The sequence below is a fragment of the Astatotilapia calliptera genome, chromosome 8 (assembly GCF_900246225.1).
Source record: "Astatotilapia calliptera chromosome 8, fAstCal1.2, whole genome shotgun sequence".
Taxonomy (NCBI): Eukaryota; Metazoa; Chordata; class Actinopteri; order Cichliformes; family Cichlidae; genus Astatotilapia; species Astatotilapia calliptera.
The window spans coordinates 4836327-4863707 of NC_039309.1; the positions used below are offsets into that span (position 1 = coordinate 4836327).

The 27381-nt window shown below is 41.3% G+C and overlaps 1 protein-coding gene across 4 annotated transcripts; it reads right to left on the minus strand.

The window, feature by feature from the left end:
• Positions 1-402: 402 nt before the first annotated feature.
• On the minus strand, positions 403-27017 carry fbrs (fibrosin). Of its 4 annotated transcripts, none has more exons than XM_026178032.1 (18): positions 25105-27017; positions 21894-22061; positions 21601-21627; positions 19804-19833; positions 19564-19612; positions 17579-17906; positions 17255-17463; positions 15148-15383; positions 15014-15058; positions 14806-14913; positions 13144-13209; positions 12954-12995; positions 12473-12544; positions 12239-12377; positions 11067-11147; positions 10851-10934; positions 5858-6074; positions 403-3342 (listed from the first exon to the last, which is right to left on the minus strand). In XM_026178032.1, the coding sequence occupies exons 1-18, from the start codon at positions 25405-25407 to the stop codon at positions 1800-1802; spliced, it is 3747 nt and encodes a 1248-aa protein (XP_026033817.1). In that variant the 5' UTR covers positions 25408-27017; the 3' UTR covers positions 403-1799. The 4 variants fall into 4 exon arrangements, with proteins under 4 accessions (XP_026033817.1, XP_026033815.1, XP_026033816.1 ...); XM_026178030.1 differs by having other exon boundaries at positions 15148-15386; positions 25105-27016; XM_026178031.1 differs by having other exon boundaries at positions 15148-15386; positions 17255-17460; positions 25105-27014.
• Positions 27018-27381: the final 364 nt, after the last annotated feature.

Consider the following 27381-nt stretch of genomic DNA (forward strand, 5'->3'; position numbering starts at 1 on the left):
TAAACCATAAAGAGCTGCACTGAGCAGCAGTTCTCTGGGTCAAAATGCCTTATTGACAGCAGACTGCTTCAAACTGATAGAAAGGCAACGGTAACATCAACAGGAAACAGGTTACAGTACATTTAGGCTCACCAAAATCTGACAACAGAAAAATATCTCAACTCCTGCTGCAACATTCAGGTGGTAGGATCAGAATTTGGCATAAAAACAAAAGCACGGAGCCGTGCTGTCTCGCTGTTCACCTGCTGGTGGGGGTGTAATGGTGAGGGGGATAGTTATCTTGATTAACCTCTGCCACAAAGAAGCAGTTCTGAAGGTAAAAGGGGGCGAGGTGGTTCCTACCTAACGAAGTGTAGAGCAGGTGTATTTAAAGATTCAGGACAAAAGACGCACACAACAGTGTAAACAACAATTCATTTAATAATTATTCTTTGTGGTCTCTAGGGGAGGGGTTCGAAAGGTATAAAACGGTCATATTAAAATAATCGACCCAGTCTTTTCCCTCTCAGGATACCCACTGCTAGTTGTCTTTTGACAGTCCTTATATGTTTTTTTTCCTTTTCAGTTCTTCAGCACACGTCCCACTTATCCGTGTATATAACTTACTTTTGTTGAAGAAACAACTCGACAGTTCAATGTACAAGGCTCCCATACTCCCAAATGGATATAACACACACAACCAGTGAGACGCACAGGCAAACCTCTCTCTCTCTTAGCATTATAGTCACAGATGAGATTCTTGAAGAGGCCAGAGGTTGCGATGGATGCGGCTTTAATGTTCACAAGCACTGAAGAATTTTTTGTGAAGCAGGCCTTTCTGGATGATTTGAAACATTACTACCCGGGGACAGAGTACTGGTTGATACCCAAAACAATGACAAATAACATAACAGTGAATATATTTATTATTATAGAAGATAATTAATGTTAAGAATAATAATTACAAAGGCAATTTCTCTAGACTACTATAATCTGGTCCTGCTCGTATATTCAAGAGGAGACTGGGAAACACTTACAGGAAGCTCTAAAGACACTGTGTTCACAGTGTAGCACAGTTCATTTCGCCATTCATCCTTTGAAAACCAACAAAGAAAAACAAAAAGTTTTTTCAAAACAATGTCAAAATTGAAGCTGAGGGGTCTGAAGTTGGATTTTGGGGGGTAAAGCAGGAAACTGAGGTACGATGCTGAATGATCTTCGTGAAATGGTCTCATCGGTAATCTGTCTTTGCGCAGTGACACACCAACAAAAACAGAAGAGAGGACCACTTTACCACTGTATTTCCAAAATAAACCCTCACCCACAACACCTAAAAGCAGGGTTGATACATGTAGCGGAGGGCTTTGAAGTATCCCATAAATTAACCAAGCCGTGGACAAACAAACCCCTGGGCATTTATCCCCTCTGGAAGTCGTTTCCAAATCCACGTGGAAAAGGCTTGCTTAAGAAAAAAAAAAAAGTATGGAAAATAATTCACCTGACAAATGAAAAAGCTGTCCTCTGCCTCTTCTGAAAACTTTCAGTATAAAATAAAAATACACCAAGGATGCACAGAAACCATGTACCTTTAAATTGCAATGATAGAACCATTGGGCTTATTCCATGCCTTGCTTTTTCCCCTTCCTGCCATCACCTCCTTCCTTTTTTGTTTTTAAACATTGTTTGGAGGGGTGCGGGGGTGGTTTGGTTGTGTAATTGGAAGGTCGGGGTTTAGTAGTCTGCAAGAGGAAAAGGGGCAGGTTGAGAGCAGCACAGTGATCCTGACATTTCCCTTAATCTCCTCCAGTGTTGTCCCTGTACTATCTGGATTCTGCGTCTTTGTGGGCGCTGTACAGTGCCAGCTCACCTGGACCTGCGAGTCTAGAGCTGCGGGGGGGTGTGGCCGACCGATTGGTGACGGACGGAATGAGCGGAGGCGGCGCCCCCACCTGAAGAGGTCCCACCAAGCCCGCCGTGGTCTTTGCCAGGATACCGTTGGCCATGTGGGGTGGGATGAGCGGGGTGAGGCGGGAGTAGAAGCCCGGGTGGTGCTGGTGAGCACCAGAAGCTCCCGGAGGGAGAGAGTGGGCGAGAGGGTGAAGCTGATCCAGGTGAGGGGCAGTAGCAGCGTGAGAGGGGCTGGACAGGTGAGAGCCAGGAGGGAGGTGCAGGTGCATTAAATTACGATAGTCTTCCCTAAAGATCTGGATCCGCTGCTCCTCATCCATCAGCCCACCTCCTGGGGGTCCGAGCTGAGGATGGCGATCAAAGGGATGCGCCATGAGGCTGAAGTCGGGGCAAACAGCAGAGGAGGCATTAGAGGTAGAAGGCTGTGGGTGGGGCACCACTGCTGCGGCTACAGCGGCCCTTTCTGCCTCAAAAAGGCGCTGATGCCGGAACAGCTGAGCCAGGTGATGTTCAGGTCGCAGGGCTAGGTGATGGTCTGACCGAAATGCTAAAGCCTCCCTACGATGCTGATGTTGCTGCTCCCTCCACGGGTCCCAAGGGAAGCTATGTGCGCCCTGTGATGGTCCTTGAGGTGGACCGTGGGGAAAACGTTCACCACCAGGACCGACTACCAACCCTCCAGGACCCACTGCGCCCCCCAGATATGCTTCAATGGTTCTTGTGCGTTCCAGCAGGGACATCTGCTGGTGCGAAGGTGGGTTTGGAGTAGGTGGTGGGAGAGGGACACCTGGAGTAGGAGTCAGAGATAAAGAGGAAGAAGAAGGGGTGCCAGAACTGGGGTGGTGAGGATGGCTGTTGGGGCGGTCAAAGCTGTGGCTGGGTGCTAGGGGATGGTGGGAGATGGGGATGTGCTCCGGCTCCTCCTTCCGCTCCTGTTTCACTTGAATTTGCATGGAAGGTTTGGACTGGGGCGTCGAGGTCCGATCAGGCTTCTTGGTCTGAGACAATGAAGAAACAGAAGAGGAAGCAGTGGAGGAAGAGGGAAGGCTACCGTCTCTTTGGGAGTGCGAGGACTCGTTGTGGGAGTTGTGCGGTGTGGAAGCCATTGAGCGGGGGTACAGGTCCAAGGGAGATTGGGCAGAGCGGTTAGAAGGTGGGGGAGGAGTGAGCACAGAAGATGAGGAAGACCGCGGCCTGTCCCTGTCTGCTACTAAAGAAGAAGATCCAAGAGGAGGCCCCCTTGAAGACGTAGACAGCACTGGCCTCTTCTCCACATCTCTGTCTCTATCGCGGTCTCTGTCTCTGTTTAAGCTGCGTGTCAGGTCCTCAATAGGTCCAATGGTCCCCCCCAGGGTGCTGCTGTGGCCATTGATGTGTGAGACTGGGGTGCTGCTGCGGGGCTTATAGGAAGGACCGACTGGAGATATCCTCACAGGTGGGCCGTACAGCATGTCTCTGCAAAACAAAAAGCATACAAAGTTCAGGGGATGCTAGATTTTTAAGCAGCTGGAAGATATTTAAACAACATTCAAGCTCCTGATATTTGTATTTTTAATATTAAAACTAGAGGCCTGAAGCAGTAGAGCTTAATACCTGCCACACCAGTTTTCCACATAGATTACAATTTAATTCAGTTTCCAGTTCTGTGAACGTTACACTGCAGCAAGTTTGCTCACTTTAAAAGAAATGAACTGTCTCTAATATTTTGATTCTTTTATTCTAGTGGAGGGAGACACAAGATTGGAAAAAAAGTCCAGAAAATACGCATTCAACAAAAAGTATAGATTGTTTAATAAGTATTTAATCCTCAAGCAAAATATGACTTAGTACTTGGTGAAGAAACCCTTGTTGACAAGCACAGTGGTGTTTCTTGTAGTTTGTCACCAGGTCTGCACACATCTCAAGAGGAATTCTGGACCACTGCTCTTTACAGAAACTGAATCCAATAGGTGTCTTGGCTGCTGCCTGAAGCTTCTACTCCCTCCACAGGTTTTCTATAAGACTGAGGTCTGGAGACTGGCTAGGCCACTCCATGACCTTAATGTGCTTCTTCTTTGGCTGCCTTGGTGGTACGTTTTGGGCCATTGTCATTCTGGAAAACCCATTTTCAGTCTTCTAGCTGAGGGAAGGAGGTTCTCGTCCAAGAATTTACAGTACATGGGTCCAATCATTGGCCACTAAGTGAGGTGAAATCGTCGCATACCCTTAGCACAAAAAACAGCCCCAAAGCATAATGTTTCCACCTCCGTGCTCAACTGTGGGGATGGTGCTTTTTGGGTCATGGTGTAGTGTGTTACCAATGGTGTTCTTGCTAACTGGTCCCAACTGCTTTCAGATCATTAACAAGCTCCTCCCGTGCAGTTTTGGGCTGCAAACGTATTTTATGTTTCTGCCATTTCTGAATAATCGCACCAACAGTTCCCACCTTCCCACCAAGCTTCTTGCAGGACTACAAGCTTTCCCTGACATCTCTTGACAGCACTATTTTCTCACCAAAATAGCGTAATGGAAGAAAATCAACGTGTGGACACGTGTGCTTTATACATAACAAGATGAGGGCAGGAGTATCTGTAATTGATTGACTGGGATTACAATCTATGTGAGCCAGTATTCTGCTTGGGTAGTTGGAGATCAAATACTTTTTTCACTCAATGACATGCAAGTCAATTTGTAATTTTTATGTAGTGTGTTTTTTCTGGAGTTTTGGTCAAGTTTCTGTCTCTCTCCGCTAAAATGAAACGACCATAAAAATTAGAAGCTGCTTATTTCTTTATGAGTGAGCAAACTTACAAATTCAGCAGGTGATCTATAATTATTTCCCTCCCCTGCACCTGCTGGTAACGGTTTACACTTTTCTCGAGGTAAATAACTTGTCTAACACAATAAGAGAGACTCCCTTCCCACAACCTCAGCTGTTAAAGGGCGCTGTGTTCACCACTGTTAGAATAAACAGCTGTCTGTCTGTGGTTTTAATGCAAGCTCAAACGTGTTCATTAATTTAGTAAATTCACACACTCAAAAGTTTTTCCTCTCTGTTCCCTTCTCTGCCTGCTGCTGGCTGGTCTGCAACAACTCACGGTCAAGCATACAGATATTTTTTTTAATAAGTAGTTTAAATAAAGGCAGCATTGAAATGTATTAAACCTCTGTGGATATCCTGGTAAGTCAATATATGCAACTGTAACTTGACTCAAGGTATCAGCTGTACTGTTTCTTGTTTGGTTGGTTGTTAGAAGCGAATATTTGTGGGTTTCCAACATGACTGTATTCATGCATGTAAAATAAAACGACTGAATGAATCTTTCAGCCATCGTCAAAGACTTAATTGTGCATTTGTATCTCATGTCATAGGCATGTGTTTGGGTTTGTGAGTGAAAGCCAAGCAAAACAAGCAGGACACCATGGAACAGGGAAGTCCAACATATGACCCACCATCCAATCGTGCCCAGTGGATAGCTTTGAAAACGAAGGGGACATAACTTTTTGTACTTGCACTGCATTGATCCCCCTGAGGCATCTTACTGCAAGTCTTACAGCCTCCTTACCATCAAAGGCATTACCTACAGACTACTATACCCAACAGGGGTAACACAGTTAAGCCCAGCAGCTGTCCTATCTTTGTAATGCTTCACTGTGGAATAACATGCTTTTAGTCTGGCCCAGAGTGATTACTTTTGCATTCTATTTGCAGAGACGAGATTAACACTAAATAATGCCACACAATACAGAAAAAATGTATTGTTTTATTTATAAATTAGCCTTAAAGGCTTAAGTTAAAGACAAATGAACTTTTAGTTTCATGAAGTCGACGAGCCAACCTTGCCATCAAGTAAATGATGTAAGAATAGATCTCAAGACTTGTAGATGGCTGGTAGTTCAAAGTCCAGCTGCCTTAACTCAAGCAGTTAAGATTCCCATGACCTGGATGACTTAGAACCTACACTGACTTAAAACCAGTTTAATTTCATACCTGTCCTTTTCATCCTTGATGTGAGGGATGTCTCTTCTCTCGCCTTCCTTCACTCGTTCCCTCTCGTCCCTCCTATCTGCTCCTTTAGCCCAGCTGGGTCCGGCGGAGAATCCAGGCGGGCCACCATGGAGACGGTTCCACGGATCATGATGGTTTGGGGTAGACAAGCCCCCGACTACACTGGCTGGTGAGTCTTTAGGACCAAAGACGGAGCCGGCTGCAAATGAAACACATTTTTTTTTATGTTAGAAAACACTACAGGCAAATCTTCACCTTTGACTTTCACATTAAATATTTGATAATCTACTGGTTGTAAAAACACATGCTTTACACCAAGTATTATTGTTAGCATCTAATATTATTTTAGAAAGTAGCAGTTCAAACTGAAAGCAGTAAAAACACCTCTCAGTAACAAGTCCAGTTATTTAACGCTTAACTTCCTTCAACACCCTCTTCTGCAGCACATACAAAGGAAATCTTCAAAAGAAATTGACCCTTGCTAAACAATCAACCCTCTTGTAACCCTTTAATTGATATAGTTTAGTACTGGGTACTTTTATTAACTCGCCCAGCTTTGTCTAGTTGATCAAACACAACTAAACAATGGGACAACCTCCCAACAAACCCTGATTGTTTTCCAATTGGACAGAAATCCATACGTTCATGGTGGACTTGACTTTCTCGTTACTCAAATTAATGCATCCAACCTTTTACTTGTATATCAGTGACAAAGCCCAGCACAGCATGTCTCTGTGACAGTGACTGCTGAGCTGTAGCTGTGCTATGAGACAGGAAAGAAAAGCATTAAGAGGGGAGAAAAGCATGATGACAAACACCTCGGCCCGAGCTCGAAGACTAGTTTACCCTACTCACAAGCAAAAGGACGGCTCAGGGTTTAAACTCTAAACTTTTGGCTAACATCCCAAAACCTGTACCAGTAATGAAAGTAAAAACATAGGGCTGGGGATGTAATCTCTAAACCAACCAAATAATATCCAAATAGTCTGGTATCTAAAGCTGATAAGATGGATTTTCAGTTAAATTCTTACTTAAAGCCAGGGTAGGTTTTGTTTCATTGGATAAAATGTCCAGAAATATTTTTTTTAATTACTTTAATTCACATTGTCTGAGAGGGAACAAGGCTCCTGCATCTCCTCTGGACCGTGACAGTACACTTTGGCCAAGCAGGACAGGAAGAATATAAACTAGAGGAAGTTGTGTGAACTTTCCCTCTCCAACCTTGTATGAAGCCAGAAGTCAGCAGTGACTCAGCTGTAGCACATGTAAAGCTTAGTCTTATGCCTAGTCTCAGCAAGCTTGTTTTTCCTTTTACATTTTCTACAGCTTCAATAATAGATGTGGTAATATCTAATAGATATGAGAGTGTTCAGTAATATTATTTGGCCTTCCTGCAGCCAAATCCACACAATACATGGGTTGAGTCAGTCAGCCAGTCACCGTGCGTCTCTCTACAGTCTGTTTGGACGCTTACAATAAAGTTTAATCAAAAACAGATGCTGAAAAACGTTTGTGCATCTCTGAAGCTATAGTCAACTTAATTTAGGGCATTTCTAAATGGATCTTTCTTCAAAGTTTACCTTAATTTATCTGACTTTACAACCCCTCGGGTATACTAACAATCTTTACATTTTGCACAAATAATGAGCCTAAATTTAAGTTAAATACCAAACTGTGACCTTTGAGTGTTAAAAATTCAAACCTGGTCAACACTCAAAGCTGTACAGACAGACAGTAGTAATGAGAGGCTGGGTTACAGGAGCTCAGTTCCCCAAATTATACCGACTGGCTTCAGGGAAGGTAACCAGGTACCATCATAAATCTCTCTTATGAGTGTGTCAGGCTATGCTGAATGTTTATCAGCCACCTCCTCAGTTTCTGTTTTTACTGAAGCTAACGGCTAGCCCAACACCCACACCACAGGAGCAGATAAGACTGTTAAATGTAAATCTAAAAGAAGTAGCAGCTGCAGATCAAATCAATCAGTAAAACTTTAGGCAGGGGAGGCCACCTCAGGTTAGAAAACGCAAGCTTATATGCATGAAAACACAATTATGACATAAAGAGAAGCTCCCAATCAGAGTGAACCAGCAGTCGTGCAAATCAACAAGTCAAAACCATCTCCTCCTCCTTTCTTCATCATCATCATCATCATCGTCGTCTCACTAGCACAGTAAATGCCCCAACACACCCAGACAGATGTTTTTACAATTTAAAGATTAATTTAATCTTACGTGTTGCAGTAAGGGGTGGCACGATAACGTCACATTTCAAAATCAAAACTCAAAATGTGACTGAAGTGTCAACACTGCACAGCTGATCTACTGTCAGTTATTGTAGGCTCTACTTTACAATATAAAGCGCCTTGAGGCGACTGGTGTTGTGATTTGGCGCTGTATTAAATAAAACTGAATTGAATTAAAACTGGCCACACATACCAAGCAACCACGACTGTGCCACATGTAGTTAAAGCAAAGAGGTCTTTGTTAAGTTGTCTGGGCATTAACCTGATATTTTTAGATTTTTGATAGACCAAAAGTATTTATGCTTGAGCAAATTAAAGCCCATTACACAAAAAAAAAAAAAAAAAAAAGTATAAATAAATAATACTTCTGGTTATTTTCCTCAGAGGAAAGATGCCAAGCATCTTGGGTAGTTCTCAGTTTTTTGGAGGGGTTTTTTGTTTGTTTTGTTTTTTAAATATACACAGATACAGGAAAAAAAATCCAGTATAATTAAGTTGAATTTGTTGGGATTAAAGAAAAAAAAAAAAAAAAAAAAAAAAGGTTTTTTGTTTTTAATTGGAGTTTCACTTATATCAGAATAAAATACATTTGTTTATTAAACAGTCAGAAATAAGGAAATACAGAGACATCTGGTAAGTAAGGTTAAAAAAACCCACTCAGTTCTTTAAAGTAAAAGTAATTTTAATATCTTATTTTATACAATAATATTAGTTCATATTTTTGTTTAAATCTGTGCTTGTTTTACTTCATTGTATTTATTTTGATTCCAGATTTGTTTATTATTACCATAATATATAATACAGGTGTTTTATTGTATTCCATTTTATTGATCTTTATATAATTTTAATCCTTATTTAAGCCATTTTGTGCTATTAGCTTGTTAGAATTTCAGTAGAATTTTTTCCCCAAATTCTGATAGCACAAGGTTAGAATAAAAACTTAGACCTAACAGCATTAACAGCATTCAGGCCAGTCGTGCTTTCATTTACAGTAGTCCCTCATCAGGCCAGTTTTCAGCCTGAAAGGCTCTAAGCAACATTACAGATCAGTGTGACTGATAGAATTGCAATGATTTGACTTTTTTTTAAACTACAATTGTCCTATAGTGCTTCACATCCTTCAATGGGAGACCTCCAGACTCCTCGATCCTGTAACTTTACCTCTAGCTGACATCAAGTATCGTGACAGCCCCTCGCTGCACTACATGAGTGAAGACTAGTTTGGTCTGTCCTTAAACTAAACAATTAAGATGTTTCTTTGGCAATTAAATTAAATCATTACAGACTCCAAAAACTCAGTCACCCAGGTGGAAACACTACACACACCATTAAGAAAGCTCACGCACTGAAGCAGGACTTAAAGGATCAGTTTGGATATTTAAATACCTGTTTTAACACACATGTCACACATATGCTGAATTGCTGCTGACTATAATTATCCCACCTGTCTACATGAGCCATTAAATGTGAGACTACACTAAAACACGAGGGGGCAAAATCCACATGAATTTCCAAGTTTATCTTCAGTAGTTTGAGATAGCCAAACAGATATTTGGCAGTTTCCCCTCCACATGCTTCCCCAAGCAGCATTTCCCTGTCGAGGCACAGAGCTGAGATACTTCCTGATAATTTCATCAGGTTATTAGCACACAGTACCTGTTGTACAACAGCCAGGGAGAAGACATCCAATTCATTATATTCATCTGACTGCTGAAGTGTTGTTCGATGTTTGCACAAACTGTGGATTTTGAACCTTTAGGAAAAGATCACCTACTGGGCTGTGTGGTGAAATGGAACGATTACGGTGACCCAAACGCAGCTCAGAACAGTTTAGCTCAAGAACTTATTTAAGAGGCCAACATGTTGTCAAAGGAATCCAAGAAAAGCAACACCAACATCATCGAGTTAGTGTTTTTGTTTGTTAGGTTTTAGACCATTACTGAGCATCGGTTAAGCCAACACTACCATTAGTGAGGTTGAGCCCAGCTGTATATGTCAATGTTATAAAGGTTCAAGTGGTGTCAACAGTAAGCCACGAGAGGTCAAAGAAATCCAGCAAAACTATTACTAGTGACGGGAGGAGGGCAGGTCCCAACGATCAACTTCGAGGTGAGTGACTAACGGGACAATGACTAGGAGTGAAGAATATTCCTGATTGACGTGAGGGGTGGTGAACACATTCCAGGTTACCTATGTAGTTAGAGACTAAAATGTCTGCTAGTAGCCAAGCTACAAAGCGGTGTGCGATGAGCTTTGTGTTCGGGGGTTTTAGTTTGCCAAGAGAATTATAAATAAACGCTCCTTTGGTCTAGTTGGGGTTTTAAGGTTGATCTGACTGGATAGACTTCCTTTTTTATTCAATACGATCTGTAACATGACCTGAAAGGACTGTTTTCCCTCATAGACAATGGCAAGGCTTCTATTGGCCCGTGAGAAAATGTTAACTGTTGTTGTAATGTTGTTAGACCAAGCGTGAACCATCCAAAAAACACTTTCTCTACACTACAAGGACACCGAGCTGTGGTTCAGTTTTATCTGGACTGAGCCAAACTGTGGAGCAGAGGCACTTTTACACCTTTAATTTTGATTTGGAAGTAAGAACTAAGAAGCCCGCAGAAACTCTTTCAACATCCGTGTGACATGTGAGGGCTACATTCAGGTAGATTTGAAAGACTCTGAACTGATCCTTTAAGCTTTGCACATCAGGCGTAGAGATGCTGAGAAACTGACCCAGTGTTGGACTCCCAAGTCCTCCAAAGGCACCAGAACCCAGAGCTCCCAGCGGGGTGAAGGACGGCGATCGGCCATACAGATCTAAAACACAACCATTAAAAACAGTTTTACAACAACAAGCTAAAATCCTGGTTTCATCAACTAAACATTTATAAAAAAACGTTACTGTCATGAGTTAAAAATAAAAATCTTTCAAGTTTGAACTGATTTTACCCAAGTGTGGAGTCGGTGCGAGGAAAGAGGAGTGTGGCGCTGATGGAGAGATGAAAGGAGCCGAGGGTGGATTGACTGGACCTGAGGGAAAGAGATAATAAAACAAAACAAAAAAAATATGTCAAGAATATTCAAATCAAGCTCAACATGCTACTCACACACCAAACAGCAAAGCTACAGAAGGACACAAAGTCCAAGAGTGATCAGAGACATCAGAAGAAACCGATCACATCTTTGGCCCTGATTCGCTGATAAGTTCGAAAAAGTATTCTTAAACTGACCACAGAATCACCACCATCAGCCTAAAGCTCACTCTTTTGGTCCCAGTTATAACATTTAAAGCAACAACTACTAATAACGCAACTACAAAAAACAAAACCTTAAAAATAATAATAAAAACTAAACTGAAATGAGGAAACTCATCTCAAACTGAATCAAAAAAAAAAAAAAAACAAACAACTTTTGGTTGCTGCTCTGGTTGCAAACAGTGACGTCATTCATTTAACATTTCATATGGTATACTTTTAATATAATTGTATTATCAATAAGGAATATAATATTGATATTATCTAGGAAAACTAGTAAATTTTTCTTTATTCATTTTAAATAATTAAATGCACCAAGCTTTGATTGTTGTTTTCACTTTTAAATCTTTTGAGGGGTTTTTCTTGATTTGTTTTATTCCTCTCCAGTGTTCGTTGTCTTGGACTTATCACCGCTGTTTGTGTTTTTTGCCATCTTGTGCAATTCTAGAGCAGTACTTGCAGATGTTGCACATACTTTGTTGACTAGCTTCAAATCCATTAAACACCAATACAGCTGCAATAGCAAACAAGTTGTAGTATTAGCAGTATTTACTTAGGGATGTGACGGCTGGGATTTATAATTTTTGTTTATGTAGTTTTAAATTTCTTGGCAGAATACGAGAAATTCAGTTGTGAGGATACTGAAGAAGCCTGGATTTGTAAATGCAATGTTCACACGCTAGTCTAAAGCACAGATTTGCACTTGTTAACCATTAAATCCACAAAGAATTATGATTTTAAAGACACTGACAGCCTGAATCCTGTTTGTCTTGTTGCACATTATTTACAGCAACAATCTGTGCACAGACATAAATAAATAAATTACATTTTACCAGCTGGGACACCGAAACATTAAAAGGCATGCACCTGCAGCTGAGAACAGACTGGGAGGTCTGGTCAGGTCATGAGCAGGAGGTAAGGGCATTGGACCCAGTCCGCCAGCTCCAGAAAAACGGGCCAACGGGTCACTGCGGAAGTCCAGTTTGTGAGGATCAGCCTGCATGAGCTGAATGAAGGGCAGAAGAGTTAAACCTCATACTGTCATCTTTGCATAGTGGCAATTAAATCTCTCCCCACATGATGTCAGTAAGAGACACTCACCTTTACTTTTCTCTGATGGTTGTGGATCATGTAGGCCACCTGAACATGCATAGCACACCATTTTCCTGGTTTCTGCGCAGCACAAAAAAGACACTGTGTTATTCTACAAATCTTGAATCTACAACTTTAAAGCCTTTGTACACAGAGGCAGATCCTGCAGTTCAAGAATATCTTTTCTAACCTCCATACAAGCTTGAGGTTTTGCAGCAGGAGAAAAAGTTAAAATCTGGGGCCCGGCTCAAGTTTGGTTATGTATATATTTTTAAAAAAGGAAAGGCGGTGAAAAGAATAACCGCATACATCATAGCATAATTTCTAGGTCTGAAAAATCTAACCGAGTGTGCAAGAGCAGAAAATAGACCAGTAGTAGTCAAGATTACAAGTGAGATTAGTGCAAAGAGTGCGTGAAGTTGTGAGACAGTGATGCAGACTAAAGAACTGAAAGGAGCAGAGGGATTCAAAAACATCTGTTTCTGCTTACATTTGTGATTTTCAATGTTGATGTCCCAAAGTGTTCAGTAAGCTACAAGAGAAGAGAAGTGTAAAACCACTTTTAATCTGCACATCTTGCTCTTTCTCAGGAGTAGTTTCTGCTGTAGTGACTGTGCTGCAGCACATCCTAGCCTATACTGCAAATTTGCCATCGCGAGAGTAAAGCGCAGTGTCCTTACCCTGGGGTCTTTGGGCTGCAGGTGGGAAGGCACAACCCCAAATCGTTGTATATCAGGACCCGTTCCCTGAGGGACAAAGAGGCTATCACTGACACAGCACAAACACATGAGCCACAGCCTACACCTGGCGTTATTCTTTGCTCTCTTAGCGCTAACATTAATGTATTTTTACTCTAACTAATGCAGCCAGGTCAAACCCAAGAGACACTGCAAGAGCCTTAGGAAGTCAGTTAACTAAAGCACCCATGCTGTTAGATGAGTGCCGCTCATTCGACTAGCCTCTAGTCATACCTGTCAACATTTAGATTTGAAAATCCAGGATTTGATGTGACAGATAAAAACGCACTGATGCAGAATAGGAACGTGCCACTTTAAAGAAATATTTTTTGCACTCTGGTCTGGTCTGCCTTTTCAGCTGCTTAATTTGGTAGAAAAATTGGCTGCAAATGTTATTTTTTTTCTACATCTAGTTTTATTTGAAATATAGTTCAAAACCAAAATTGTTTGAGTGGCTGAGACACAAATTCACAGTGCACTGGATTTACTTCATTAACACCACCTGGACGTCCTTGGTAAGGTTCAAATTAAGTTCAAGTTGTTTCCTTCTCATAAAAGGAAGATTTAGATTTGTCAAGTACCCGATCAACATTTGGCAATGGTTGCAAAAAGCCCGTTAAGCTCAACAGGCAACAAATACACATAATTTACATGTAAACAGAAGAAAATGACCAGAAAACAGGCTTCAGGCATTCCTGATTAAATTAGCAAAATGTCAATCAACATTATTAAAAACAAAGGCACTTAAATTTTATTACTTCATAACAAAAATTTGACATTTCTTGCTTTACAGGAAATCATCTGCCTGCACCTCTACGCTATGACAAAACATCCTTTTGCAATTCATTTTAGCGGTTGTACCACCACCAGCTTCAAATGGGGAGATGAAGTTGCCGTTTCCCTACTGGGACGTGGCACACATCAAACACATCGCACATATGGGTCAACAGTGAACTAGTTTATTCAGCATCTAACTCTTCTGCCTGCGCAGAGGTTAGCTGCACACGTGCCATTTTAATCAGGTTATGGGTTCCCAGGTTACACTGAAAGTGTTGAATTCTATCAAACAAATTCTGTCAAATAAAACACTTAAGGACTCAGTCACACACTAGGGACCTATCTGTGACGCTCTGGCTGCAAAAATGTGCATCTGGCCAGTGGTTGCTGGAGAGGGCGAATCACCAAAAACCTGGCACCTGTAAATTGTACAGCTGACGCCAAATTATTTGCACTTGCTTTCAAGCAACTCTCCAAACAGTAGGGATCACTCACACAGACCTCTAGAACCGGTGTGACTGAGCCCTAAGGCAAACGGATGCATTTATTATAGTTATTCCAACTTGAGTGTGATAGGTTACTGGTCGAAATTACTGGAGTTTCTGGGAGAAACAACAAAACGAGGAACTTAAAATATAAGCTTCCTCGTTTAAACCTGCGAAAAACTGGATTGTTGGCAAATTTGCCTCTAGTGCTTGTGACACTGTGACATTGTCATCGCAGGGAGCTCAAATAAACCGTGACGTGGAAGTTATCGCCTGAAAAAAAAACAACAAAAAAAAAAACAACATCATGCTAACACACAGACACAAGGAGAGTTTTCCTCACCTTTGGCTGAAATGCCCCTTGCAATGAGCTGAAATGCCCAGGAGGAGGAGGAGGAGGAGGGGGAATCTGAATACCCTGCACTGAGGGCGGCGTGTACGTTGGGTAGATCTGGCACAAACACAAACACACCTTAGTGGCCGGTACACGACTTTCAAAATATGCCTACAGTTTTAGTTCCCGTTTCCATGCACTATTCTCAGATACTCACAGTGTGTCGGTACAGCCCGTCCATTTTGCCTGGGTACTTATCGAACTAAAAAGACAAAAACAGTTGAGATGGGTCAACACATTCCAGCTGCAGTGGAGTTTAAAACAGGAGTAAAACAGCAGAGTCTCTCTCACCATCGGAGACGCCGTAGCTGGGGTCAGGAAGGGCGTGAAGTGTTGATGCGTGTGCGTGTGTTGGTGCTGGTGGTTGTGCTGATGGAACTGGAACGCCATCGCCGGGATGCTCGTCTGGTTCTGAGACGTCCGGCTCGATGAGCCCTGCGTGGAGCTCGGCGCTGCTGGGCCTCCTGGAGTGGAGCGGCCTGCCGGGTTATTTTCAGCCCCGGGGACGCTGCGTCTGCCCTCACGCTCTGCTGGAATAACGAGGCAGTAATTAGTGGAAGGCAACGGGAAAATAAATTAAAGAACATAAAATTCTGTTTACACTGGCGGTCAAGTTCAGAAATTCAAACAATGCTTAAAAGGGATGTGTGGAGGTAAATCTTCTGATCTGTGAATATTTTGTTTATCAAGCACCAAATTATTCATTACCTGCTTCTTCAGGGAGTCTTATCTAGCAGAAGAACTAACTACACCACCACAACTGCATCTGGCACAGGTAGCCCTTATTCTGCTCTGTAGCTGCTTGCAAGTTCAGCATAGACGCACACCAACCAGTCATCCACAAGTTCAAGCTCCAATCAAGCTTATTTAGACTTCTGCCTTGAATCTATGCGGAGCCTACGACGTAGCTGACTCTTAAGGGTCTTTTGCGTGAGCTTGTGCATCAAGATATAAATTAATCAGAATTTAAGACACTAAATTTCTTCAGTTTGAGTGGACTAAAGGTCATAAGCTTATAGTAGACTAAAAATAAAGTTTATTCAGTTAATATAAAGTGTAAAAGTTTGCTGTGTTTTTAACAATGAGAATTCCTCCATAGAGTTTCTAAAGTCTTATTTTCCTCAGCATCAAATACAAAATGTGTCCATGTGTCATTTTGTTGCATTTTTGTGAGAAACAGGGAGCATGGGCGCTAGTTGAAAAGATTTCCTGAGGGCAACTCAAATGTACACGTCTAATCTTACCACACAAGCAGATTACTTCTGATTGGATCTCATCTCTCTGCCACATTTCGTGTTGCATTTCGTGTTTTCGTGCCATCATAGTTTTTGTTCTCCTGCCTCAGTTTTTATTTAGATATTTGTCTTGTTGATGTCAGGAAAAAAAAGGTTGTTGATAAAAACTATAGGTGGAAATAAACACTTGTTACAGCCCAGGTTTTCTCAAGGGTTTGCACTTATATCACAGAGTGCACAAGATCCTCTTTGTGGAAGCAGCTAATAGATATTGATGAAAGCTGCAACAGCAGTTGCCCTTACGAATGGTCGAGCACACAAAGAGTGACAAAAAAAAATTAAAAATATGCAGGCGTGCACCAGGCTTTGGTGTTATATTACTGCTAATTTTTACCAGGCTGAGACAAGTGTGCAAGTGGGTCAGTCTCTACTGTCATTTGAATTCTATATCAAGGGAGGAGTTCGGAGAGATTATAAGAGGGGCAGATACTGAAACAACAGCTTTGGGAAAAGAAAAGAAAACAAAAAAAACCCTCTAATCATTCTGCTTCCTGTTTTGACTTCTTCTATTCCTGTGTCAGTACTGAAGTTGAGGTTTTCTCTGAGTTGTGACACCCATCGTTTAGGAAAAGACTGCCAGGTCTGTATAAATGGTTACAGATCTGTGAGAACAATGATAATTGGTGTGCACCACAACCAACACAGTGGCCATAAACAAAGCTGAAAACATGAGAACCAAAGGATGGCTCAACTTTCAAAATAAGAGCTGGTTGCTCATGATTTCCTTTTGCCAGATGAAAAGAAAAACAAATCCTAAAATTGTTGCCAAATACTCATAAAGGTTAATAAACCAGGTATGTGTGTGGGAAACATAAACTAAAGTTAATCTCACAGATACATGAACAAAAGAGTTACAACTACTGAAGTGATACTTACATGCAACTTCTACTTTATGCAACACATGCTGTGCTTATGAGACCCGATCTCAGTTCATCAATACACAACTTCCTCAACACCCCAGACAAACCCAGACAACCGCCTGGGGAAGTCTGGGTTTGGTTTATTTTTGCAACACATTAGTCATCACATTCCCATAAACAACTGAAACGGTGAAATGAAGCATTTCTGTTTTGCTGTACCCGCTTCTGTCGGGTGAGCTGTACCTTGCAGCAGAGGTGGAGGCGGAGGAAGGCCAGGTGAGGATGTGAACAATGCTCCAGAGCTGGTTCGGGATGGGGGTCGGAGAGGCCCTGAGGATCCTGAGCCCCTTGAGAAGGGCAGAGAAACACTGGCGGAAGGAGGTGGGGGAAGAATGGAAGATGAGGAAGTCCCGACAGATGAAGCAGACGGTTGAGGCTTGACTGGGGTGCTGCTGCCGCCGAGAAAACACAAACACAAAACACAACAGTTGAGCCAAAGAGATGTAGAAGACAACATCAGAGGGATGAAAGAAGAAATTGAGCTTCAGTTTTCAGTATGTTTCATACCTGTTGTAGATGGATTGAGTTCGAGGGGGCAAAGAGGGCTTGGGTTTGGAGAGCGGGGGGCTGCTGTTGTGGCGGCTGCCGCCGTTGACTGGGCTGGACCGGGGCACCGTGACCGGAGAGTGGGAAGGCAGGCCGGGGAAGAAGGGGGAAGAGGTAGAAGAAGAAACCGGCTCAGGGAAGTGTGGCTCCAGGTTTTTCTCCTGACTTCGCTCCAGCCCAGACACCCGTGGAGTCACCATTAACCGTGAGACGCCACCAAAGCGCACCGGCAGAGACGGGCAGCTTTTGCCCACAGATGAGCCCGTGTTTGAAGGGGCGGGATCGACAACTGAGAGAAGAGAAAACCAGTCAGCAATTTCTCAACTCCTGCAGGAAGGACAAAGGTCTTCCAAAGCAAAACACCCTCAGAACAGCCAAAACTGGCTTGACCACTTGAGTGTGATTAAACCCAAAGTTAAAAAATTTGGACGCAACAATCCGATGTTCCAACCTGATTAAATACTTTTTTGCCCCCACCTCCACTGTCAGCATGAATTCCTGCAAACTAACTGCCATCTCAGTGTTTTAGCCTCATGTTCCTTAGAAGTCAAAGACAGAGTGGTACACAGTTTTTAATAACCTAATCAATTAACCATAAAAACATGGACCTGGATCTGAGTATGCAGCAGAAAAAAAGATGATCAGCCATCTGCCACAGGCGGGTAAATGTTTGAAACTAAACAGTCATATATTAAAAATCTTTGCTGCGTCTCTAACAACATTTCAGTGCCATTTATGGGAACATCTTTAGGAGATGGCGTTTGTCCTGCTTGCTGTTATGTCCATGTTTAGTCAAGTTAATTTAACAAAACTGGTTAAAAACATAACCGTTTTCTTGGCTTTTCTTTAATTCCTGTCCAGAACAAGAATTAGCATGGTGTCTCTGCCGAAATAAGTCATGTCATGAAACTAAACACCAAGTATAAGTTATGACAAAATGATTTTTTAAAATCATATTTTACTAGTGGTTGCAGAAATGCAGTTTATTATATCAGAATGACCATTTAAATTAAAGTTAATTTAAATAAGGCATCTAAATAAATGTACAGAAGGGCTGTCAGGGTGGCTGAACTTGTTTCTAGAAGGACTTTGGATGCACCCCTTTCTACCTGTGACTGTGATACTGGGAGTGAAGGAGTCTGATCTGGACCACTAAGCTTCTGAAAGGTTTACAAAGCATACACATTTATGTTTATAATTGTTTTCATAATTGTTCCTTTGATGAATACATCCAACAAAACTGAATAACCACTGATGGGTTTATCCATCCATCCATTTTATATCACTTTTCCAGGTCCGGATCAGAGTCTCAGTCTAACAGTCTAAGACAGGCCCAGACCTCCTCACCCAGCCAGCTCCCCCACTTCTTCTGGTGGGGGATAAGAAGGCGTTTTCTGGGTCTCCTCCACAGCAGGCATGCGTAAAACGCCTCATTTAGGAGGTGTTGTCTGAGTCAGATACCCAAACCACCTTAAGCAGCTCCTTTTAATGCAGAGTAGCAGTGGCTCTTTGTCTTCTTTAGTTTGTATTTAAGATGGTATTTTCTTATCTTAATAAAATAAACTGAGGTAAATGAAACAAAAAGGAAGTGGGTTCTATTTTAAATCTAACAATACTTTTGCTGGAGATTAAAAGAAGTCTCAGACAGTGACGATACCATCTTCTGTACCCTCTCCAGGTCTCCAAAATATTTTTCTAACGTTTCCTTCCACCTCATGTTTCCGTATGCAGCACATGTCTGTATTCTCTCATTTCATTATCTGCAGATTTTAATCAGCTCCACTTTGTGTAATAACTAAAAGAACGAAAACAATTGAGCCTGTTTAACTCGTTTTCTGTTAAGATCTAAGTTTAGCCCTGTGGGAGCCCACTGACTGACACATCAGTTCAGCGTTTCCTGAATGTAAAGCAGCAGGAAAGAAATGCCAATAGTAAATTTCTCAAACCTTTCCTAGTGCTGACTGTGAACACTGGATCCATGTCATTGTCGGAGGCCTACACGGGAAAACAAGAGGAGGATTTTATTAGAACGAGTCTCCATTTTAATCAACACATTTTTTAAGATTACAACTGAAGAGAACATGACTGTGGTAGGATCCCTCTAATAATAATAATAATAATTTTATCTACACAAACATAACCAAACATGGAAACTCTTGATAAGAATATTGGTAAACAACACACACCTTGTCTCCTGTGTCACTCTCTGTGTCACACTGAAAGAGGAAAATAAGGCAGAAGAAAACATTTATGTTTATTACAATATGTCAGCCAATGAATGTAAACCAACTTCATCACAACAGTGTTTCCCCACAGAATTATATTTTAAAATATTAACCTAGTGGGGTTTATTCTATTCTTTTTCTTATTAATATTTTGCCTTGATTCCTCATATTTTAGATTCATTTGTTTTATTTCCCACCATGTTCCCGGTTTTACATTTTCCAATTCATTTACCATGTTTTCAGATTAACTTTTTAAATCACAGTGACATGACTCGCAAAGTAAACTATCTGTGGGGCACACATTTTCTTAAATAAATTAGATTATGTACACGTTATGATAATAAATAGCAGAGTGATAATAAACTGCCTCTCGTCCCAGCTTCACTTTCAAGCCAAACTCCAAAGTCTTGTTATCTCAGGATAAAGACATTAATCATTCTAAATGACAATTCTTCTTATTTTGGCTGCTGCTTTTAAGGGTTGCCACAGCAGATTATCTGCCTCCATCCACCCCTTGAATCCTCCTGTCACACCAACCCTGTGTGTGTGTGTGTGTGTCCCCTCCTTTACATGAACTTCCTCTGAGCTCTTCCTCTTTTCCTCCTGCCTAGTATATCCACTATCCCTCCTCTGCACATGTCCAAACCACCTCAGCTTCACCTCTCTAACTTTGGTTTCCAAACTGCTCAACCTGAGCTGTCCCTCGGAAATACTCGTTTCTAATCCTGTCCATCCTGGTCACTCTTAGCATCTTCAGCTCTGCCTGTTGTATTTCTGTTATAGTGTCACATCATAACAGGTGTCCAAAGAAAACAAACATGTAAAGTCGTTTCTGCCTTTCTTGTAATACAGGGACAGGAGCTAGAGTTGGGGCTGTCACAGATGATGATTTAGACATCAGAGGGATTAAAATGAGAGCAAGCAGGATTGTCCTCATGTAAATCAATCATCCCATTCTCTCAGCGCAAGTCTATTTTTGGCTGCTCCCCTATTCACAAGGGACCCCCCCCCCCGAGCAGGTAGCTCTGCATGTTTTTAACACTGTGGCCTTCCCAATGCAACCCAGAAGGGATTTATATCTACTTTAGTAGATCAATAAATCTAAACCCTTTTTTTTCCAGGGGAAATGCCTCCAGTTATATCTCAAGTTTGAGACAAGCTCAACTATTTAGACTGATCTTAACAGGAAGAGATTAGATCAATCTAATGGAAACTAAAACCTGCTGGGCATGCTTTGCAACACATCAGCGGACACAGTCTGCACATCCACGTATGCCTGTGTGCATGCAAGCAGAAATACATGGATTCCAACTTTTCTTTGCTTTTTCCATTTATATTTTTTACTTCACTATTTGTTCCATCAAGTATTATTGTAATAGTTTCAGAAATTTTTAAATTATTTTGTCTCCTTGTTACCATGTGGACCACATGATTTTTAAGTCTATGACATACAGATAATGTTTGTCACGAATGATAAAATTGGATATTTTCATAACATTTAATATGTTCTGTGTTCTAAACAAAGCGCAGCCTTTTCCTTTACAGCAGTGCACTCATGGACAGAGTAGAGAAAGATTGTTATGTCGGATTAGTTAAACAAATGTTATAATTATGACACTGTTAATACGCTAAGAAATAAAAGTATGCAATTTAAGTAATGGCAGGCTATACTGTGTAGAGCTTCATGTCTAGTAAATGAGGCATGCCCAAATAAAGTCTGTGTGGGAAACACTGGACATTAGCAGAAAAGAAACTTACAATATAGCCAGTCTCCAGAGGTTGCCCCTAAGGGGGGAAAAAAGGAATAAAATAAGCTTCAGTGAGTTTCAGTTAGCTCTAAACCTTTCATGGATGTGATTAATCACTCTGGACTGCCTGGACGATGGGTGTTGTCAAAATTCGTGCAAGAGCGTGAATGTGAACCTGTTTTACAAGGTCATTTTCTCAATAGCAGGATATACAGGTGATTACCGCTACAGAAGTATAAACATTGTGTGTTTGATTAGGAATTATCTCAGTGACATCTAACATGGTAGTAAAGTCAGTTTCACCTCTATCTTTCTTCTCTTATTTCTACTATTATTCCAATAGCTGCTGGGCGGGGCTCCTTCCTCCGGCTCTGACAGCGGTCCTCCGCCGTTCTCCTCCGGCCCTCTCTTCCCCTTGTTCCTCCTTCCCAGCATATCAGTTCGCTGACTGGGCTTCAAAGAACAGTCCATCTGATAAGGAGGAGAAAAAATATGTGGATTTAAATGTGGATAAATAAGCATTAATGTGTAAGCCTGAGGCCAAAGACCCAAAGGCAAGCTACAGGCTTATTAGTCCTAATTTTTGCTGTTCATAAAAATAGAAGAAAAAAAAAAAAGATGAGCCAGCATGAGGATATTACTGGAGCTGTTTGTGTGTGGACTCAATTATATTGCTTGTTTTGACAATATATTTAACTGAAGCATTGTACATGACCTCCCTTTCAAAGGGCGTCTTTTACCTGTGGTGTCCAGAGTTTTTACCAAAGAATATAAGGTAATACTTTTTCCCTCTTTATTACATGCAACCCAATCATATTTAGGTATGCAGTCACCCCCCAACAGCACATTTTAAGCAAATAAAAACTTTGATATGCAATAAATAAATATGTATGAGATTTTTCTTGGCTCACAATAAGTCTTTGAGGAATAACTTCAGGTAACAACCTTATTTGACTGAAATATTTGGACCATTTAATGAAGAAAAATGTCCAAATTGCTTGAGAAAAAGAAACTGATTGTTAAACTGGTTAAAAGAACTTAACATGTGTCTTTAAGAGCAACCAAAATTTCTCTATAGAGGATAAATAAAATTGATATAACAACTTACAGTCTAAACAATTACTCAAGAGTTTAATCAATACCTTTCTGAGAAAAATCTACAGTAAGGAGTGTACATGGTTTCTCATTTTTCTGGCCATTTATCTTCCCTACTTATATACCCCCAGCAGTGAGAAGAAAAATCAGCGGAGCGGTGAGACGAGTAACGCATCTCCGCTACAAACAATCATTATTCAGCCTTGTCGCCTTTCTTTGACGAACTGCTGGAAAGTATCAGCCCTCAAGGCAACGACAAATTACAACAACAAAATTATTTAAACAGGGGGGGGAAAAAAAATCACTCTTTCAGAAAACTGCTGATAAATTTAACCAGTTGCTGGAATGTCACAAACAATATAAAGGTCAAAGAGAGTAATGGTGAAAAGGTTCAATGGAGCAAATCAATCAAATTACATTGAAAGTTGATGTTGATTTTGCTTTAAGTTGACAATTTTTTTTAATCTTATTTGACAGAAATAACCATTTACAGTGAGTCCTAAAATACAGGAAAATCTGCAGACTTCTGTTGAGTATGGTCCCACAGACTCTTTGCCTTAACTACATCCGGACTGATCACTGTTAGTCACCACCAAAGGCACGTTTTTCAGACGGCACAACTCTGATATGACACGCATATGCAGGATATTTCTCGTCTTTCAGGAGTGACTGCAAAAAAAAATAAGCATGACTGGTTCACCTACGCTTACCGCAAAAGCTATGCAGTATGTGATTTTCAGCTATTTGAAAAATAAAAATGCATTTTAAACTGGAGTAAATTGAACCCACTTATAAAAGTTTAGTTTATGCTGATTTTCCTTCACCAAAAAGAGCCACATTAAATATACATTTCCTTATACCTGAGATCTAAAAATTGCTAGTTTTTTGTTGGGTTTTTTTAAACATTTGACTGGCATACAGCACTGTATGCCCCACATTTAAAACATTAACGAGTTTTATTTTATATTAGGCCCAACTTTTATTCAAGTTTAAATATATTTGTGTTTTCAATGGCCAAAATTAAAAAGAAAACTAACATATTAGTTAGTTGATTAGTAAAGTTACACAAACTGTGTGCCTTAACTACAGACCAATCGTTATTAGTCACTTCCATGGGGTCATTTTGAGCAAAACTACTTAGATTACACTTAAAAAGGCAAATAAACTCAGCATGACTTGCAGGTAAATTCATGCAAACTAACACAGTCTGTTTGTCTAATTTGGAAAAGTCCCTTTTTAAAAATGTTTTACAGAAAAACTACAGACAGGATATGGTTTCTTTTTTTCTTTTTTTTTTAACAAAAAGGGACTTACGACGTTTCATTGGTATAGAGCAGTAAATTTTTTGGCAGGTCTCTTTCCTTTTTCTCTGTTAGCAGTTTCTAATACTTCATGGGTCCATTTGACTGTAAAATGAAGTTACCTAGAAGAACAGCGCAGCTGTATGTGTGTGAATGGGCAGTTTTACTGTGGGACCTATTGGCAAATAATTTGCTTCCTCAAACTGATGCAGATGTAAGACGCACGCAAATGACATCAGCACAAAGGCAGATTAAACTACTATCAAAGATTATCCACAAATTACCACATGCCAACATCTTGTAAATAATTAAATGTAAAATGTACTTTTTTTGCTACGTACATACAAAAAATTGGTCTTCCACCAAAGGGCCAAAGCAGTACAGTTTTTTTTGAAGTTGGGTTTAACTTGATCTACCTTTGGCACATGCTTTTTATCACATAGGGAAAACTCAGGAAACACATACACTTTTTATGACTATATGGGAATCAGTCATGCTTATGCGTGTAGTCACCCATCAAAGGCCTAATTTTGAGCCAGAAAACCCATCAAATACATATCAGGGACTGTTCTTTTCCAAATGGGCATTTTGGGGTGACTTGGGGGCATAGAGTCAGTATTATCTGCATTTACTGGTTTATTTAACACCTTTAGAATCAAAACTGGATTCAATATGAGGTACTGACATCGATATGCGTCCTGACTTTAAATCTTGAGAGTCTGAAGAAAAGCTTTGTGACAGCGCAAACTCAGAAAATAGTTAAACGATCTTTTCTTAATGTTTTTCTTGTTCTTGCTTTATCTACAAAGGCCACTTCACAGCTCATCAACACCTCTAAAAAATTAGATCATGAATAATTGAGGCCTCTCCAGGAGCCATCAGAGGATTGGGGAGTGGATTGTTGTCACGCTTTAGGGGCTCAATCTGCATCCCTTCACACCCTTGGATGATTTAATTTACAAAGATGAGTATTAAAGCAACCACCTACGAGGATGGTGATTATTTAATAAATTAGAGGAAAGGAGGGTGCCAAATCCCCACCGAACACTAACGCTGAAAGTACACATGAATAACAGCTGATTAGTGGGGTGTAAAAAACACCAAATTATGACAATCACCTCCAGAGCCTCCAAGCTGATGAAGCTCGCAATAGCGAAGCCATCAATGATTTCTTCCTCGCAGGACACAGACTCCCTCTTCCTCCGGCGTGGAGGCCTGTGTCTGCCAAACCCTGGTCGGCACTCTCTCCCACCGGGACCCAGCACGCTGTTGGTCCCACATGCCTCCCGATCGGAGCCCGAGGACAGGGATGTGGCCCGCTCCTCGGCCAGATCCACTCGCCTCCTCCGCCGCTCCCTGTCGCGCTGGGAACGGGATCGCCGGCTCTGCCTGAATCCGGTGTTTCGGCTCGGGCCCTCCATGTTCAAATGCCACCTCCTTTTCGCAACTTAGGTGAGATTCCCAAAGGCACTTTTTTACGCAAGTCCCGGCCCGGTTGAAAGTACCGAACCGCGAATAAAAACACCACCACACAGGCCCTCTCCGAGAACCTCTGTTAAAATGGCGTTAATGGAAACCAGTGGCTATTATTTACCGTCCTCTGACAGCAGTATGCTGCTGGCATCAGTGCCGTTCTCTCGGCGAAATGTTAGTGTCATTTCTGAAATCTGAAAACAAACTTACATCCACATGGGAATTCAAAACATCGGCGACATTAACGCGAATGTCAGGACATCGCTGATTGTGTGTCGTTGACGGCTAACGTTAGCTAGCGTGCTAGCTAGCAGGAAATCCAAGCGATAACCACACAAGTTGTAAACATGTAAACAATAAAACACAAGTCTGGCTGTGTTACACCCAAAGCAGGGCGAGATTGCCTCCGCAGGAGTAACAGATTGAAAATAATGCTGTTTTCGGCACAGATTAAATCAACAAACTGTTTGTGATTTCCTTAATTTCTGCACACGCTGACAAAATTAGTAGCAAATTGATTAGCTAGTTAGCCAGGCCTGATAACGACTATTACGAGACGTTGCATATTACTGTGAAACTGAACGTTTAATACTGACAGTTACTCTAATTTACGCCTTACGAGGAATAAAAAGAGCTGTCTGCTTTACTTTAAATAGTAAATGGCTGCTGTTAGCGAACGTCAGTTAGCCTATACGCGGCTAATTCAATTTATAATAATATAAGCCCGACAAACTAAGAATACAACTTTATTCTTAAAACGTTTCTGTAAACACTGATAAGCCGGGCTGTGGAGTGTGAATATAACTAATAATCAGCAGCCAAGAGGGCAAAATCTTCTCCTGTCGGGTTGTTGATGGCCGATAGTGGTAGCTGAGTCGCATCAAAAGAAAGACGTAACATTAGCATGGATGCTAGTCAGCGTTAGCCAATCCAGCTGTTAGCAACAACCAACTATCTCTAATTTTTTAAGAGGAAGCAGGAAGAATACGGAAGCGGGTTTTTATTCTACGAATTATCCACGAAATAATATCCCTCTCCTTCACATAAAACTGTTGAGTCGTTCCGCCTCCATCATAAAGGAAAAAAACCGAGGCCCAAGCATCAAAGCCTCGGGGTCGATTTCCATAAACGAGGGTGTCGGCCGAGCCCCGTTGGGCTGGGCAGCTCCTTCATGCAGCCTCTGTAATCCAATGTTTAGGAGAAGCTTGACCAATCGCCGTCGTTTCCGGTCACCGAATTCTTTTTTTCCCTCGATAAATCCAGTGTGTAGGTTATAAAGAAAGAAACAGGTCGGTTCCACTGCTGCCTCTTCGAGAGTTTGTACTGAACTGGAGATTTATCGCGAAAACCAGGGAGACACAACCCTTGTCAACCGTGCAGTGCATTGTGTGCTCCGCTCTTCTTCCTCAGTCATCAGGCAGGCTGATTGGTACCTCCGCTGCTACTGCTACTCCGCTACTGCCACCCTATGGAGACCGAGATGTCCTGTCAGGTTTTTAGTTTTCATAAAGAAGCTCCACACCCAGAAGATTTTTAAAGAGCCAAATTATAATATATAATATTTCTTTCAATGTCTACAACATAACATTTTTGCACATAAAGAGAAAAAAAGCGTCTTCTAAGGACAGCGCGAAAACAGTAAATAAGGAAAAATAGCCACCTCTTTCCTATTGGTGGAAACGGCAACACGTGGGTTTCGTATGATTAGGAAGAAGGGGAGGTTTTGGGTGTGATGGTGTCGCCTATGAATTTGGACACCCTCATAGTGATTTTTTTTTTTTTTTTGGTGGGGGGGGGGGGGTTAAGATTATTTTTTTTAGATCTTAGAGTTAGGGTATACTTAGTGTGCAATGTAAACTGTCTCCAGGTGGAAAGCCAGAGAAGTGAAAGACCTATTTAGAGGCCTGCAGGGTTTATCCCTG